The sequence below is a fragment of the Sander lucioperca genome, chromosome 5 (genome assembly GCF_008315115.2).
Source record: "Sander lucioperca isolate FBNREF2018 chromosome 5, SLUC_FBN_1.2, whole genome shotgun sequence".
Classification (NCBI taxonomy): domain Eukaryota; kingdom Metazoa; phylum Chordata; class Actinopteri; order Perciformes; family Percidae; genus Sander; species Sander lucioperca.
In genome coordinates, this window is record NC_050177.1 from 22,812,023 (window position 1) to 22,830,297 (window position 18,275).

General features: G+C 42.7%; 1 protein-coding gene across 18 annotated transcripts in view; it reads left to right on the plus strand.

Annotated features, from left to right (window-relative positions):
* robo2 (roundabout, axon guidance receptor, homolog 2 (Drosophila)) overlaps nucleotides 1-18,275 on the plus strand; it is a 398,552-nt gene that overhangs the window by 351,457 nt on the left and 28,820 nt on the right. For 10 of the 18 annotated variants that reach the window (XM_031297358.2, XM_031297357.2, XM_031297367.2 and 7 more), the window contains 11 exons: nucleotides 1,237-1,442; nucleotides 2,650-2,731; nucleotides 2,827-2,992; nucleotides 3,148-3,314; nucleotides 4,730-4,851; nucleotides 6,639-6,870; nucleotides 10,992-11,116; nucleotides 11,211-11,382; nucleotides 12,414-12,602; nucleotides 13,486-13,512; nucleotides 16,500-16,542. In XM_031297358.2, the coding sequence (XP_031153218.1) occupies nucleotides 1,237-1,442; nucleotides 2,650-2,731; nucleotides 2,827-2,992; nucleotides 3,148-3,314; nucleotides 4,730-4,851; nucleotides 6,639-6,870; nucleotides 10,992-11,116; nucleotides 11,211-11,382; nucleotides 12,414-12,602; nucleotides 13,486-13,512; nucleotides 16,500-16,542 (1,531 nt within the window). The remainder of the gene's footprint in view (nucleotides 1-1,236; nucleotides 1,443-2,649; nucleotides 2,732-2,826; nucleotides 2,993-3,147; nucleotides 3,315-4,729; nucleotides 4,852-6,638; nucleotides 6,871-10,991; nucleotides 11,117-11,210; nucleotides 11,383-12,413; nucleotides 12,603-13,485; nucleotides 13,513-16,499; nucleotides 16,543-18,275) is intronic. The other 8 variants (XM_031297369.2, XM_036001211.1, XM_031297370.2 and 5 more) reach the window with 1 other exon arrangement.

An 18,275-nucleotide genomic window follows, 5' to 3' on the forward strand; every position in this document is an offset into this window, starting at 1 on the left:
AAAGTGTTGCAGTCATAGACTTCACTGAAAACAAACGTGGTTGCCGATGATAATTCAGGCTACTTAGTAGTGAAAACAAATTCTTTATTCTAGCTTATAATGTTGGTGTAAATCTATAGATCTTTCAAAACTGACAGAAAACCTTCGGGGTGTGTTCATGAGATAAGATAAACAAGCAGCAGGTGCTTTGAATACTCTCTTGGCTTACTTTCAGATTTACATGATTGCATTCTCCCTAATATAAACATTCAGGAGCACTAAAACAAGAAGTGAAATATCGTTATTGAAATGGGTGTGTGATGTTTGGCTTTTGGTAGATAACATATCAGGTTTCTGCACAATTGTTCTCTTTCTGTCTTAGGTGACCCATAGCGAGGGGTGACCACAACACAGCAGAAGTGTATTACTTGGAACCACTACCTTTTGTCAGATGTAGCTGCTAGAGTGAGAATAGGGGTGGAAATGAGGGTGTGATGATGTGTTGAAAGGTTACAGAGGTAGACTTGGTAATTAGCCCCTGCAGGTCCGACTTCATTAATCCATACCGTCTAATTAATGTGGATTCTGTGATGCCAGGGGGACTCCACATTATTCAACTCTAAATATATAAACTGCCTCTGTGCTAGAGCGCTAACGCTCTCTGAGATCACCTCTGACATAGCCACTATTTCATTGAAGGGACCCACAGGCTTTTTTTTTGCCACATTATAACAAATGAATTTGCTCATGCTCATATCTCCGTTTAAATCTCATGAAAGTATCAGGAGTTGTTTTCAGTAACATTTAGTATTTGAAATTCACCTTTCATTGTGCCCCATGCTTCACATAATGAAGTATTTACTGGAGCCACACTGAGTCAATAGGCAAGAGTCTCACCGCTAAACTGTACCACAGAGTCTAGAGTAGTGTATAAAAATAAGGCTACCCAGGCAGTAACTGGAAACTGCTTAGCATCCCTCTGCCACATCAACGAAACTAGTAACACTACTCAGCTGTTCTTTTCCCTCCTTCCTGGAAATACAGGATATGGTCATTGTTCTGTGGTGTAATTACAGGACCTGCAGAGAAAATAGTCGACTTTATGATAGATACCCACATCCACCCTCGGTGCATTTTATGATCAACGCTGTCACTCAGTTTATTTTACAGTCAGGCACCTTATGTGAACACAGATTTTCCATCTGGACTTCAGAATGATATGAATAATACGTTCACATTTTTGTCTTTGTATGGCAGTGCTCACAGACAGGCCACCACCCATTATTCGCCAAGGTCCATCCAATCAGACACTTGGGGTGGACAGTGTGGCGCTGTTGAAGTGCCAGGCATCAGGAGACCCCATCCCCTCCATCAGCTGGCTGAAGGATGGGGTCAGTCTGCTGGGAAAGGACGCCCGCATGTCCCTGCAGGAGCTGGGCAGCCTGCAGATAAAAAATGTCAAGGTAAAGCATTTCATTGGTCTTATTGGTTTAAGATGTATTTGTGCTACTGTGCCAATGTTATATTACAAGCATTGTCAGTAACTAGAGTTGATCTGTAAAATATTGTATTGTCAGCTCCCTTATTGCTTCACACTTTGTCACCACTCTATTTTCTTGGTTAAGTGTCTTGATTTAAGATGTTTATACAGTTATATGCATTTGTATGGGCATACCTACAACACTGCAGGATACGAGCGTTAGGACATGTAGGATTCAGTAAGACATGGCTTAAGCAAGGTACCATAATGCCTTAAAGAGATGAATAGGCAGCATTGATTTTTTTTAAATTGTTTGATAGTATCACTTAGTGGCACTGCAGCTCCAACTGGGCTCAGCTGTGCAGGGTTGGATAGACTCCAGCTGTAGCATAGAAACATGTATGCACTTACAGATATATATTCACACACACGCACACACACACACACACACACACACACACACACACACACACACACACACACACACATACATTTAGAGTAGATTCAATTTAAAATGCGCATGCCTCACTTTCCCCACTCGGAGGCCTCAGTGGAATATCTATTATGCTTGACAAAGCTGCCGACCACTGACATGTTATTTAATAAATGGAAGGAAGGCACAGGGACAAAAACCAACAAACAACCAAAGTTCCTAAGAGGGATGGAGAGACAAGCCAGCTGTCATCAGTCCAGGGGGTTCAAGCAGCCCACCCTAAATGAATTAGCCTGGCTTTGTTGTGGTCGGCAGGACAGTGGGGAAATGAGGATGGGGAGTGGAAAAGTGATGGAAGGGTGGTGAGTAGAAAATGGAATTAATTAGGAAATTAGCGTCAGCACTTTGAGGCACTCACAAATGACACACAATTTGGCCAGCACAAGGCTAGCTCATGAAGTCATGAAGCCCCATCACTTTTCATTGTCTCAGCGATAGGAAGATAACATATATTCAATCATAGCGACTGCTCTCAGGATGTGTGAAATGAAATGGCACTAAAAGTGATATTAGTGGTGTCATTATGCACTGTGTGTCCATGCTGTTAGTGTATATGTGTTTTTAGTCATATATACACGTGTGTTCTACTTTATACCAGCTTTCAGACTCGTCCATGCTTTTAGTGTGTGTGTGTGTGTGTGTGTGTGTGTGTGCTTGTTTTTATTATTATATACATGTGTGTTCTACTTTATACCAGCTTTCAGACTCTGGGATCTACACATGTGTGGCTACCAGCTCCAGCGGTGAAACATCATGGAGTGCTTTCTTAGAAGTCAAAGGTAGAAGATGGAGTAATGATTGCATGTATTTTATGTACAGAAAAAAAAACTTATCGGCAGTTTTCACTAGAAAAAATCTCCTTCTCTCCATTCAGAAACAGGTGGAGTGCTGGTCATAAAAAAACATGATGAGAATGAGCTTCCAGGCCCGCCATCTAAACCTCAGGTCACTGATGTCACCAAGAACAGCGTGTCCTTGTCCTGGCAGCCTGGGATGGCTGGAGCATCACCTGTCTCCTCCTTTGTTATTGAAGCATTCAGGTTTGTTTAACCAGTAACATCAAACCCTCACTGTACAGTATGTATCTACCATGTAGCAGCCTTGGTAGTGTGAGGATTACAGGTACAAATATATTGTACCGTGTGGAAAGACACTGAAAAATAATGTGAAACCACCTTTTTCTCTTCCATTGCAGCCAATCAGTGAGCAACAGCTGGCAAACAGTAGCAGATCATGTCAAAACCACCCAGTTTACCGTCAAAGGCCTCCGTCCCAACACCATCTACCTGTTCATGGTCCGAGCAGTCAACAGCCAGGGGCTGAGTGATCCAAGCCCCATGTCTGATCCTGTCAGAACGCAAGGTACTTTACATAACATGAATATGAAAGGAATGTGTTATATTTACAGTATTTATTAAATAAATGTATAGATAATTCTGAACCTGTCATAATCACTTTCACTGGTGGTGGAATGTGGTGTTCTTTTTTGCTGAGTATAATTTTTGTTTCTACTGATAGGGAAGGTCATTGTGCTCCCCTTCAAAGTGTGATACTTATCAGCCCCTCTCAGCAGTCTGCAGCCAATAGCTATACCGAAACACTGCACAACTTTCCAGAGGTCACATTCGCCATCTCAGCTCAGCTCATTAAGGCTACACTTTAGCAATTATGTAAAATAAGCATGTCTACTTTTGGAAAGCCTAACTGTGTTAGTGCTATCCCTGCTATGTTAATGATCATAACTGGAGAAAATGACTGCCTCCAAACCCAAAGAAGATTTGATTACTGGACCGGACAGACCACAGTCTCCAGATTACACTGATATGTTAAGTCCCAGGCAAAAAAAATCAATCAATCAAAAAGCAACTTTTGGCTGATGCAAGCCAAGAGTGTGTTTAAAAAAAAAGTGGCGTCAATTTGAATTGCAGCATATCTGTCTTATGCTGAGGTGAAGGTCTTGAGATGATATATCAACGTGTTTATTAACAATGGCATGCATTGATGACAAATTGATTTTTCACTTCTTTTTAACTGTGTTTGGCCCATCTTGCATTAATAGTGTGGCCTGTGATTCATGACTGCCTTGGGTTGTCTGAATGAAGCTTTTTATATATATATATATATATATATATATATATATATATATATATATATATATATATATATATATATATATATATATAATTCTTCTTGTAAGTTTTTTACTTCCCTTCAATACAACATAACTCAAAATGTTGCTTGCTTAAACCACACTCAGTATCTCATACATTGGAGTTTTTTATTACTTAATAAGTAACTAAGTAACTTGAAACATGTGCATGTGCAGAATGGGAAATGAGCTGGAAAATAGTGTCATAGTGTCCATTCATCTTCCATCCAATATGTCTGGGGTCGCGCATTCAGAGTTCATTTGTTGATGCGGTTGTTCAGTCAGGCCCCAGTAAGTGCAGACAAGTCACATATCTAAAGAACTTTGCCAGCCCAGTTCTCCTTTCTTTTCTCCAAACCAGACAGGAGCCTCAATACAAAATGGAATGAGGTCATTTTAATGCAGATGAAGTTGCTCCTTTTTAAATGAAGTCGTAATCACTAAGTGTACGCTTCCTTGTTGAAAGTGATTGGTCTATTCATTCACTCTTTTACCATTCCACGTCTGATGGTGATGAAGCAAGGTGTATTGTGAGTGAGATCTGTGAAAACCACGTGGAGGAGAGTGGGCAACATTTTATTGTGTGCCCTCTCTCTCTTTCTCATTGTTCTTTCTTGCTCTCTCATAGATATAAGTCCTCCAGCTCAGGGTGTCGACCACAGGCATGTACAGAAGGAGCTTGGTGAGGTCATAGTTCGGCTACACAACCCAGTTGTGCTGAGTCCCACAACCATTCAGGTCACCTGGACGGTAAGGACAGCTTGTCTTTTTGCATACAGAATCCAATTATAGTAGTACATCATTCTCATTTGTCCAGCTCGAGTCTTTGCACTGGAAGAACTTTGTTCGATTTGTAGGTGGTTTTCTTATCTCCCCACATTCTTTTGACATCATTGATTTTGTAAAATTGAGTCATAAAGTCAAGATAGTTTATATTCTAAGATCCCTCTTTGAAACCATAAAGGTGCAGCTCGAGGCTACAATTTGTTTTATGTCACGGAATTTTAGTCCGGTTGTTCCCCCAGTCTGCACCTCTGATTGGTGACTTAAAAGTAACTGAACATCAAATAGCTGAAAAATTGTTTCTCCTAACCACACTGAACATCACAAGAGGTGTCAGAGACATCTGGTTGTTCATCAATCTTCTGCATGTCTTCAGCTGCTTCCCTCTTAAAACAAAGACTTTGCACAGATGAAATTAGATTGAAATTAATGTTTGTGGTTGAACTGCATTCATGAGATGATGCATTCATCTTCTTTTACACTCATACATGCAAACAATACAAACACACACCTGCTCTCCTACCATACATATGCACATATTGTGGTGTTTGACAACTATCACATTATGTCCCACATTTGGCAATTTTATTTAATGTGAAAAATGTAAAAACAGCCATAGCCTTGGCTAAAATATATTGTTTTAATTGTATGCTAATGAGGACAAAACAGCTATTTATATTATTCAAAGCTGAGGTGGTCATGAAATATATGTGCTCGTTTATTTTGATGGTGGTGCTATGAATCCCTCATGTGCAGATATTTACAGTATACACCTATCACTTAGTGGCATGGAGTGCCTGTTTCCATTTCCAAATGAACCACATTAGCACTTTTCCTGGTGACATGTTTATTGACCCCTGTAATAAGTCTCACCCCGAGACTTGCTAGCTACTTTAATGCTAAAGCATTGCTTTATGATTGCAATGTACAATCAACACAAAACATGGCTGCCTAATCAATCAGGGGCCCTTTCAGTAAACAGAGGGGCCACTCTCAGAGAGCTTTTATATTCCCAAATCATTCCATTAATAAAAGTCACGCACCAAGCAGGGAATCCATTTTGCTGATTTACTCTGGCTACACTGGCGAAAAACAGCTGCTTAATATCCCACTTGAAAGCCCGGCTCACTTCTTCTACTGTTAACAAGCCATTACAATGAGTTATGTGCCCACTCCGACTCTGCATAAATTCCACATTTTCTGTGTAGCTAAATGGGTCCAAGTTTTAAGGGAGGGGTCCTTTGTGGGTTGCACGGGGGCTATCACACTTCCACTCTCTGTCTTTTCTATGGGACAGATCTGTTGTTATCACCTCTGCTGTGTATTCTCCTCATGTCCCCAGGGCGTCTGTATGGGTTGCCGCATGACATTCTCATACTCACAGCCCATCTTAGATGTAGATGTAGTTAGTATTTATAATAGACATGAGACATGCATCTGTCCTTTAAGGTGACATTACGGAAAGTCTTTTTAATAGAGGAGGGAACACTTTGGGCTGGGAGCTGGGTGTATGAGGTAATGTCAGGGTGTTAATTGAGCTATGTGTGTCATAGCTGGAGATAAAAGGCACATTTAACGAGTAAAAGCCTCGAAAGTGTCATGAATGCAATCCTGTAAGGAAGAAATACATTGCCGAAAAACATCCCTTTTATATTATCTAGTGGCTAGCACAAGATAGCATCTACCAATCTCCTCTGTCCCGTTGTTTTTGCACAGAAATACAACAGCAAACCTGTCTTCATTCACTTTCTCAGGTGGATCGTCAGTCCCAGTTCATCCAGGGTTACAGAGTTCTGTACAGGCAGACATCAGGACTGCCTTCACCAGGACCCTGGCAGTCCCAGGATGTGAAGGTCCCTTCTGAGCGCAGTGTCGTCCTCTCCGCACTCAAAAAGGGCATTGTGTATGAGATCAAGGTCCGTCCGTATTTCAACGAATTTCAAGGCATGGACAGTGAATCCCGAACAGCACGGACGACTGAGGAAGGTATGAAGCAGAGGAACCTGCTGAGTATTTGTAGATTATGTCAGGAGCAATACAACATAGTGACTCAAACTGTGTGAGTCCACACAAATGTGGGATGACAGGTGACACATGACCCCGTAGGCTGTTTTCATGTTGGTTTTTGTCTTAATATTGAAGGCGCGCCGTCCCTCCCTTTGACACAGAGAGTTGAGGGTTTATGTGTGAATACATGTTTGTGCCTGTCTGTCTGACCTTCCTGCTGTGCTTTTTTTGTTTATGATTGGTGTTAGTGCCAAACTTCTTCTAATCCATCACCCAGGAGCCACAGGCCTGAGCTGTGATTGGACACAGCGCACACTTCCTCCTGCGAAGATGATCTGTCGCCCAAAGCTTGATTCATACAGGCTCTGACAAGGCCACATAGCAGCGTGGCACAATATCACAAACAAACACAGACACAGGTCTGTGTTTGGATGAATTTACTATTTTGACCTATGCCATAACAGAAATGCATCCAACAGCACTGCGCCAGCTTTGCTTCAACCTTCGAGTCTAATAACTGAAATTAAATTATGATGTGATCTGAAGGAAAGACACGCAGTACATGCGTACAGCAGCACAAAGAGACAAATACAGACTCCATATACTGGAGACAAAGCCCATCTTGCCACAACAGATTTAGGCCTGCATGTATAAGAGACAGATCACATCCTGTCCGTGTGGCAGGCCCATTTATTTTCCCTTTCTCAGAGGGACCATATCTCCTGTGGCCAGCAGCCAGGTCACACTGTAGGGGAACTGCCATCACATTACAGCTGTCCCCAACACACACTCTCATACACACACATACAGAAAACATTTACATGCAAGCACACCACCTCTCCCAAAGGCCTTCAGAACCTGCGTGTCCCAGCAATTACCAATGCTGATAACACTCGCTGCTTCTGCTCTATCAGCATCCCAGTCCCTCAGAGAGCGCCACCACTTTCTATATCTGTCACAACCCCGCTGCTCTGCCTGGTCAGCTGATACACCGTCAAACACACAGCTCTGGGCTCCTCAGAGACACTGGGACTACTAAGAAGGGCAGCTAGATGGATAGAGAAGTCTTGGTCAGAGGGTGATTAAAACTTAGCTTGTCCATTAGCTAACACAATTAGAGAATCCCTAGAGTAGGTCCAGACGGATGCAAGGTTACAGTATGCTCAGCGCTCCAATGCTATGTCCATCTTTGTAGTCTCCCTCCTCCTTTTTCACACATTCTCTCACTCTCCATCTGGAGAATCATGTCATAGGTGATAGATGAACTCTGGTTGCCATCTGATCAAGGGCTTAGGTTTGCATATGGACGGCAGGGACACAGAATTATTCCTGCCAATATTCGAGCTGAGGATCTCGTTTGCATTATCCTACTGCCAGGCATGAAGGAGGCGAGAGCTGCTCAGTATGCTCCAGTTATTTTGACTGGTAAAAAGTTTGGACAGCTGTGTGATGTCTTTCCTCTGACCGGTTCCTCAAATAGAGATGAACAGCGCGATGCATTTCGTGGTCAAGTTAGTGTCCACAGGCAGCGCCATTTCCACGCTTCGCATTCATTGTCTATGTAAGCAGCCGGGAAATGCATTCTGATAGTGTTGTGGCAACTTTTTGAGAAACGGGGCGTTGAGTTACTCGCTCCTCATTCGCATAAAGTCCCTGATGAAATCAGGGGTGTCCTGCTCTACTCGCCACCTCTCGAAAACTCACGAAAGTCTTTTAATCTTTTAAAAAAGTTGTCAATCTTAAATGAAAAACAGATTCAGCAACTGCTCAAAGCTTATTTCTCGCATAAATTGTTTTCAGAAACACATTTCGATGAACTATTTTCGTAAAATAAGCGAAAATAGCCAAACAAGCCGCCATGTTGGTCCGTTTTAATATCCAGGAGCAGACAGCCCACAAGTAAAGCGTTTGTCCAATCAGGTGCAGCCATCTCAGTTGTAGGAGGGTGTAGCCTGTTTTCTTTGCTTGTCAGTGGTCATTGAAGAGAAACGGATAACTGCTAGTGGCAAGCCTATCACGCTGTTGAATGCTGGGAAGCGGGGCAATCCCTCCTATCAAAAAACGACACTGGATACGTACAATCAGTGTAGCAGCTTTAGTTTATTATAATGGATGCATTCTACTGCGGGCATGCTGCGGCAGATGTTCCGCTCTGCATCCATGTCCCATATATTTTAGCCATAGTTACGGTTTTCCTCCTCCGATGAAGAGCAGCATACAGCCGCTTCCCCAAACTTTGTCTAATCCAGAGACCAGAGTCCCAAACGAGGCTCTGTGTCTGTCAGCAATCTGAAGGGGAAACTACCATACAGCAGAGCAATAAAGTAATGCACAGCAGACTATAGGGCAGGTGGATTTTTTTTCTTGAAATATTGTATTATAACCCCCCACACCCGCTCCTTAATATTTGCCCCCATCAATGTTAAAACGAAACCTACGCCCTTGCATCTGATTCCCACTGAATGACTGTCTAAGAAGTCATTAAGGAGGCCTGTCCTTTTTGCAAAATATGCTTATATAGGGGGAAAGGAAATCAGTAATGTTTGTATAAATGTTCATTTGCAGTGGACTAATCTTCATCCATGTTGATGGATCTCTGGGGAATGTCCACAGGTAGCCTCCCACACCACCCACTGCTTTACATTAGCTATTGGCTTCGGATATGATATGTTTGTATTCCCTCATCATGCAGCACAGCTTTATGTGTGCGTGAGAGACAGGGGGTCACATTCGTGCCTGCCATACATCACTCCGCTAATGGCTCTATTAGGACAGCCCCCTAGGGCCTCTATTGAAAAATGTGTATTGTTTAGCACAGATATGCATGATAATAAGCTGCTAAATCATTCATAACATTAACTTTGAACGACATTGTCTCTGATTGCTGCCACGCACCAATCCAGCACTTTGTCACCTGGATGTAATGCAGCGTTGGAGAGCCCTAAGCACCATGGTTGATCAGATGCTCTCTTGGTAGATTGTTTCTAATCTGGCCAAGGTGTTGGGTTCATCATTGGACCCATTCATCTTCCAGCATGCCAGGGCCTTCTGGCTCTCTGGGGGCCGGTGTGGCCTATCGCGCTGAGGGATGAGCACAGATTTACAGGGTGACACGTGCCATTTTGGATGGAGGCGAGGTGAGGGAGAGGCAGCCCAGGAGTAATTGACCTGTCAGTATTCTGCTGTGGTGCCGCTCCCCTGCCAGCCACTGCGGAAATGAGAAAACATTATTTTTAAAACGTTATTTCCAGTTGGGCCAACTGTTATTTATTTTTCCTCTATTACCCCTTGTGGGGTCAGAAGATTGTTGCCATCAGAATAACAACAGAGTGAGGTTTATGAAAGCTTGGACTTGTCTTGTTTCTATCCACTCTCTGTCTGCCTGTGGATAGAGCTGATTCATTTAGATGTGCCTCGCTCCGAAGCTTCCCTCTGATCCTTACCTACTGGCTTTAGTTTCATCTGGCTGATCGATGGAATCGGTCAATATGTTTACTGAGACCTTGTTTCCTTCCCCTAAAATGTATTTTTTTCATATTTCCTTCTCATCTGCGCTTCATCCTATAAGCTCGTTGACCCGCATGCCATCCTGGCTCAGTCCGTGTCGGAGTCTTAGCTTGACTGAGAGCACTCGCCTGACTGTGCCAGGCCGTCATTTCACAAATCAATACCTGTATTGTCTGTGCAAATCTACCAGGCTGGAGCAGAGAATGAGATATTAAATCATAGTGAAACGTTAAAGCTAGGCTATAGCCATGTCAAACCTGCCCTGGTCTTCATGTAAATCCCCCTCTAATGAGACATTTTGACAGCCTTCAGCCACCTGTTCCATGCCAGAAGAATAACATTCCTTGGAAAAAAGTGTGTGTGTGTGTGTGTGTGTGTGTGTGTGTGTGTGTGTGTGTGTGTGTGTGTGTGTCTGGTTTTTGTGCAATTGTGCGAGTACATATTTATGAGCTCCTTTTTAAAACATTCAGATGTACAATACTGCTGTGCATCCCAGTATTCCTGTTACTAAGGATTAAATACTCTTCTGCTGCCTGAACTGCAGATTAGTGCATGGGATTGTTGACCTGGGTATTGTGTGCCTCCTCTTTCAGCTCCCAGTGCCCCTCCTCAGCAGGTAACAGTCCTGACTGTGGGAAATCAGAACAGCACTTCCATTAGCATCTCCTGGGACCCCCCTCCACCAGACCACCAGAACGGCATCATCCAAGAGTACAAGGTGTGTCTCAGCGAGTCAAAATGGATTATCATCAAACATATACAAAACCAAATGGAATCAACTGCCTCTCTAATTTTTCCCTTTTCTGCTTTAGATCTGGTGTCTAGGGAATGAGACACGTTTCCATGTGAATAAGACAGTGGATGCAGCCATACGCTCAGTGGTGGTGGGCGGGCTGCAGGTGGGAGTGGTGTACCGGGTGGAAGTGGCGGCCAGCACAAGTGCAGGGGTTGGAGTCAAGAGTGAACCTCAGTCTATTATCATCGGTAAGATGGATTGATTAAAAAAAACATTCACTACTCTTCAATAATCAGTTTAATATGGTATCTATGTCAACACCAGTGTTCACAAAGAATAAGATTGCATTTCAGTCTTAGTGGATGATTTCAGCAGGAGAACAAATTGTGTGAATGTTTTCGTTAAATACTAAGATTTCCCAAATGGATAATATTGTTCAAATACAACTATTTTGATATGTGGCCTGACCACATTTGATTTATGTGGAGCTGAGGCAGATTGTGCCTGATTTGACCCATAACTGATGGCTTGGCCTGTAGCATGTTCTTATTTCCCCAGTGTCACTCACATAATCCATCTCCGAGAGCAGAGCCCCAAGCTTGCAGTTGTAATATCTTGTGTGTCTGTGGATATGCGAACGGTTGTGCCTCCATGTGATTACACAGTAATATAAAGATGAAGAGCAGTTGTGCAGCTTCGCATGCATGCACATATGATATGTGTGTTTTATGAGTGTGTGTTTGTTCATGTGTTGTCAATGTGTGGGAACATTTGTCTGTGCTCGGAGTCTTATCATGCTCCAAGAAATAGTGTCAAGCAGACTAGTCAGGGTGAGCTGCGATTGGAGATCAATACAGACCAGGATCCTCTCTTCTCATTTCACATGGTGTGTTTTACTGGCAATGGAGTGAATTCGGAGCTGAGCTAAGCAAACAACCTGCTCACCTGGGGGTTTGTTATAAGCTTTTAGGCTTTGTCTTTTTCAGATTGTACATTATATTTCACTGCACATCCTTTAGATTTGTGTCCTGCTCCCTCGGTCAATATCTCAGCTCAAATTCATCAGACTTACTTTCTATGAACTCAATCTAGCCTTAACCCTGTCTTGATGTATCTGTAGGTGTTATTTCTGCTCAGTGAAAAAGTGTATTGGTGTATCAGTATTACAGGGGCTGTTGTGATAACTTGAACTCACCTTGAGGCAGCAAAACCTGTTCCTCTCATGTAGCTATCCATCCAGCATCACATTAATGTTGCCTGTTTATCCTTGTGCCCTCAGGTAAGGAATTCCGGGACGTGATTATACATGGAAACCGGAACAATAGCATCACAGAACAGATCACTGATGTGGTGAAACAGCCTGCCTTTATTGCCGGTATTGGAGGAGCCTGCTGGGTCATCCTCATGGGTTTCAGCATCTGGCTCTACTGGAGGAGAAAGAAGAGAAAGGGCCTGAGCAACTACGCAGGTTAGACTGATCATATTCTCATAGTCACCTATGCATATTTTCACTGACGTTCTGCTCTTGTGCCTTAGCAAACAATGGAAAAATCTTCTACCATTCATAAAATATTATTTCTTCTGTCACAGCAAGAGTATTTTACTACTACGCTATCTTATTTCAGTCCTAATCAGTAGAGTTTTAATGAAACATTGGCGAAGTTGCTAGCAGTGAGGCTGAGATTGCTATGGTGTTAAAGCTCAACAGGGAGACAGATGTCAGCGTGAATCATTTCCAGAGGGCTACAGTTTTTGACAAATCCACCCACGGTGTTGGTTAACAGCCTGGGGAGGTCGCGCTGAGTGGGCAGACTGGACTCTCTGCTGGTCACTGAAGCTGGAGTTTGTCCAGCTCTCCTCCCACACACTGATCCTGACCCCCAGTCAATACTAGCAACCACCAAGTCCATACTGTATACACTGCCACGGGTGCAAGATTTAATTAGAGAGCAGGAAATGGTAATTAACTGACACCTGCAGTCAGTGCAACACAATATTGTAACATGAGTTTTTGCCTTATTAATATGTAGAAATTCAAGAGAAACTCATACATGCACATTGGCAGCTGCTATAAGCTGGTCTGGTCAATTTGCTCTTCATTTCTGTTTGTTACATTTATGTGTTTGTGTGTTCTCTTTGGTTTGTGCCACCGTCTCTACACCTCTGTGGCCTCTGAGCTGGCTGCTTTCCTGGCTGTCGCTCTGTACACTGGGTGACGTGTGGTCTTAACATTCTCTGGCCCCTTCAGCACATCTCGGCTTGACCCCGTCCCCAGTGTGCAGATACCCCTAAAGCACCGCCTATCTCTGCAGGCTTTTAACGCACAACTTCTCTGTCTTCTTTTTTTGCAGTTCAGTCCTTCACCTTCACCCCTGCAGGTACTGTTCATTTGTCCCGTCTCCTCACCCCACCTCAACGCAGATTCATCTCCTGCCCGCTTATAGTATATATGCTTGGCTTGTTAGACTGATGGTCATGGCTAATGGAATTCCAAACTTCAAAACCATCAAGGCAATTTAACGAACCAGAGAAGCAAATTTACAAGTTAAAGACGCCTAGATTTGTTATTGGCCATGAACAGAGCCCTGCAAACTTGAGCCTTTATTCCTGCCAAACCTACAGCCTTATGTACCTATTGTGTTGTACTTGTGTGTATGTATGTGTCTGTTGTGGCTACCTGTTTTTTAATGAAGTTTCATTCTGTCTTGTGTATCTTTTTTTGTCGTGTGGTGCAGGGTGAAACTGCCCATTTTCCTCTTCCTCTAATAATCTTCTTCATCTTTCTATTTTCTTTAAGACTCAGATCGTGTTGTAATGTATTTATCTGTTCTTCATACAGTAGGTGTCAGTTTGGCAGCTGGGTGGTGAATTTGCTTTTTCCTTTTCCTTCTGTTACGTTTTTGTGTTCTTTACTTTTTGTGACAATTTCCCCCACTCCTGTGACTATACAGTACATATTTAGCTACCTTGGCTACCATTTTATTTATTGGTAAACTAGAGGCATTTTGATGAGTGGTATACAGTATTGTCACTGTCTGTCCTCTGCTGAATTAGGCATCATGAGTGGTACCAACACTGTATAAATCATGCATCTGACTGTCTGTGGATGGACTGGACTGGCAGAAGAGCAGCCTATCAAAGACACTGAGCAGATTAATAAGAAAATGATGTCTAGAGGCCTCTGTGCTGTACAGTGTCAGTGTTACTGATAGCTGTGATACAATGAGGGGTCAGCACATTGCCTTTCCCTCTGTTTCCTGAATTTACTGTGACAACCTTAACTATTTTTTTTTCATTTTGGTAAAGTATGCTATGTACAGTATGTAGCTATGTGGTCCCTGTGGAGCCTACAGCCAAAAATCCAATTTACTCTGGCCTTCAGCTTCAAAAGATTGTGGAAGACATTAATATGTTAGTGAAACTTGTCTGGTTTGAAATCGGATGCACACCTCAGAGAAGCCGGAGAGGAAGCAGGTTATTTCACTAAAAGAGTTTTGAGTGGCAAGCACAAAACAAGGTCAAATACAGCTGAGATTACAGAGTTAGAGTGAGGTGATATTTAGAACATGAGCCAGAGTGCGGCTGAAGAGTCTTACAGTGCTGCTCTTCTCTGTATTGACAATTAGTTGATGTATCGAGACTGTCCTGTCTCAGCCTCCTAAAGCTGTCAGTACAGGAGAGGTAAATCACTACGCTGTTGAGGCACACGTCCAGCAGGAAGGAGATTTGATGGAATTTTTATACACTGATTATGTCCACCCCCCCTTAATGCTTATTAAAGGGGATTAATCTGTATTCATATTGGAGAAAGTGCTTATCTGGAAGAGGGAGGCGAGAAGCACAGCTATGCCGCTGTGTCACTCTGGCTAACATAAAAGTATTCCACAGCAGCCCAGAAATGTGCCTGAGCACAGATAGGGACTTCAGAGGCCTTCCCGCTGCACAGCCTCCCCTCGCCTCCACCTCCTTCTCCTGTCAGTCCTCTCTCAGACGACAGAGAATTCTCTAATTTAAGTTTGTTGGTGGTGGAGCAAAGAGAAATGGCTTAGCTATGACTGAATAAGGGATGCCAACTCTGTCTCGAGCTGTCAAAGCTATATTTTATTCAGGCAGACCTGGGATGTTGGTTTTATCTGGCTAAAACCTTTGTTAGCAGCAAGAATTTTAATTCCACTTGCTGCTATTCAGTCGCTTAAACCTTAACGCAGTAAATAAACTATCTAACTGTTCCGACATGCATACTCGACAAGTTTTAAATTGTGTTTCTCTTGTGTAAAATCCTACAATTTTGTTCATGAGAGAGACAATTGGATTAAGTAAGCTTAGGTAATGTTGACAATGCATTTAAATGTCCTGTTGCAGCCTCTGTAATATATTGTCGTAGCTTCCTCTCCCTGTCATCTGTGTCACTACGTCACGCAGAGAAAAGCCCCCTCTCTCGCCCATGCCTGGGCTTGTTGTGGAATCAACCTGAATGAAACGGAAAAGAGAGGAGGAATGTTCAGCCTCCTTCTTTCTTTAATCTCCATCTGTGTAACAAATGAGCCAAATTACTAACAGCTCTCCTTCTCCCTGTTGAGTAAACCAGCCCCCCCCTTCACATCGGTATGAGGTGATTTCCAAAACTCTTGCTGTTTTCCTGTGATCCATTGAAGTTCTAACATGCTTAGAACTCTCGATGCTGCTTTGTCATCATGGTCATTGAACAGAGATGAAATGGATCCTTCACAGCTGTCTCTCACTTTGAGCCATGGAGTTTTACTAGCCGCTGACAAAGAGCGGCCCTTGTTATCTATAGATCACTGTAATAGAGCAGGCCACATGCATGGCTTGTGGGGAGCCCTGCTAGCTGAAGGATCAGTAACTCAGCCTCCACGCTTGTATGTAGATAGAAAACTCAACGTGATTAATGAGCCCTCTGCCTTTTCTAATCATTTTTTGGCTGAGATTTAATCACAAATCTGATAATAACTCAGCAGCAAAATAAGAAAGATGAAATGAGTTTTGCCTCTCATCAGGCATCTTGTCCTTGAGGAGCACATGACGTCTCCACTTATGCAAAGCAAAGCAATATGCAATTCTCATCATTGCACTTTTTTAATTTTCATGAACGGCATTGGACACAGAGGGATGTCTTGGTGAATCCATCAACTATCTAGCTGTGTAAAAAAAAAAGAACAGATGAATACATTGCTGTTGAAGCACAAGGGCAAACTGGACAACACTGAAAAGACAATGTATCTTCTCTTGATCATGGAAATAAATCCTGTTTGATTTCTATGTATTATACTAGAAACACTTAATATATGTCTTTCTTTTTTCCCTCCTTGTCCTCTTTTTTTCTCTCTTTCTTTCCTAATTTTAGTGACATTCCAGAGAGTTGATGGTGGTCTGATGAGCAATGGAAGGTGAGTGTACCACCATAAACAAAACAACAGCAATCAGTATTCAAGTGCAATATCAAGACCTAATGAAAAAAAAAAGTTGTCCAATCATTATTATTACATTCTTTCTGTCCTCAGCTTTACATGTCTTAACACAACCTTTCCTTCACAGTCATGTGTTAAGTCTACAGCAAGCTGTACTGATAATGTAGATTGATAGATAACCAATACCTGTTTGTGTGCCTGCCATGCAAACCGGCATGCAAATATACATTTCTACCACATCTCCGTACATGCATCGATAGATGAACTCATAAATCTCCTCAACAGAATTAACAGAAACAATTTAAGCAGAGAGTGCTTTTATTTTGTCATTTATCTTCCGCTGCTGGCTACAGGCAACCCAGAAGCCCTCTGCAGTGATAAATTTGCCTGTCACCTTGCGTGGGCGGCTGGGATCTGAGCACATGTAATAATGTAAAAATAATTACCCAGGGGAGAGGTGTGTGGAGGAACCCCGCTTGCACCCCCTATACAGCCTGCTCCATTTCAGTGTGTGTAAGTGAAAGAGAGAGGGGCTACAGAGAATAGGGCACATCTCAATGACACCAGTTACTGAGCCTTTGTGGGTATTCAAGAGACTCCCTTGAGGATCCCGAGCTTCTGTCTATCTACTGCTTATAACACCTGACTAGGTAAAGCCTCCAGATCTCAAACACTCAGCGAGAGATTGCCAACTATACCTGACCCTGTGTGTGTCTGGGCTTTTGGGAATGTGTCTGTTCTGTCTAGATGTAGCATTTTTCTATTTATGCTTTTTTTTTTTCTTCCTTTTTTTGCCTTACGTATGACTGGATGCCACAATGGACAATTTTGCCTATATTGTTCTGTGAACTGCTGGCTTGCTCTCAATGAATTAGCCACGCCACTTGCCATGCCTTTTCTCATCTACTTTCTGCTGTAGTGTTTTTCCTTCAATTTTCCACATAAGTGCCTTTGATTCTCACTCCAGCGAATGGGATTTGAAATGTCTGTATTTGTGGTGCTCTATATTTGTCATATCTTTAGTTAGTAGCAGCAACTGCCACACATTTCCACAACACTGGAATAGGATGCAGTCTGGAACTCACACAGGAGCCTCTGAGCCGTTAGTCATTCTAGTGCCATCAAATCCCAGATGTTGCAACTTGCCCATCTGCCCTGAGAGTGAGAATGTGTTGCAGAGTATCAGAGGAAAATGTGTTCATTTGTTACATGAGATGCTTATTGCATTAATTAGACAATAGCAAATGAAGCCACGTCTATTTCCAGTTTCTCATTGGCTCCTGCCAAATTGCCCTGACTGAACAATTACATTTAATCGATCACAAAATAAATGATTCATGGAAGATGAATAGGCTGCAGATTGGTAGACCTGGACGATTTGACTTTGGCTGCTCAATTGTAATTGATAAAAGCCGATAAGGGCTCATTCCTTATCCCCCTGCCAATAGGGAGATGGTAATTAGGAGGTAGTAATAACTTCCTATCTCGGCACTGATCAATATTTTAGCAAAGCAGATTCACTCCTATAGGCTGGGAGAATGGGCTGAGCATTGCAGTGAACAGGTTTCACTAACACTGTTGCTATGAGATTCCTTTACATCCCAGGATCTGAATGCTAAATGACAGCATGTTCCTTGAGAGTTAATCTAGAAAGTAATCTGTGTTTCCCATTGCTCTAAGTGTTAGCTAATGTCTAGACTTTTAATCCAAAT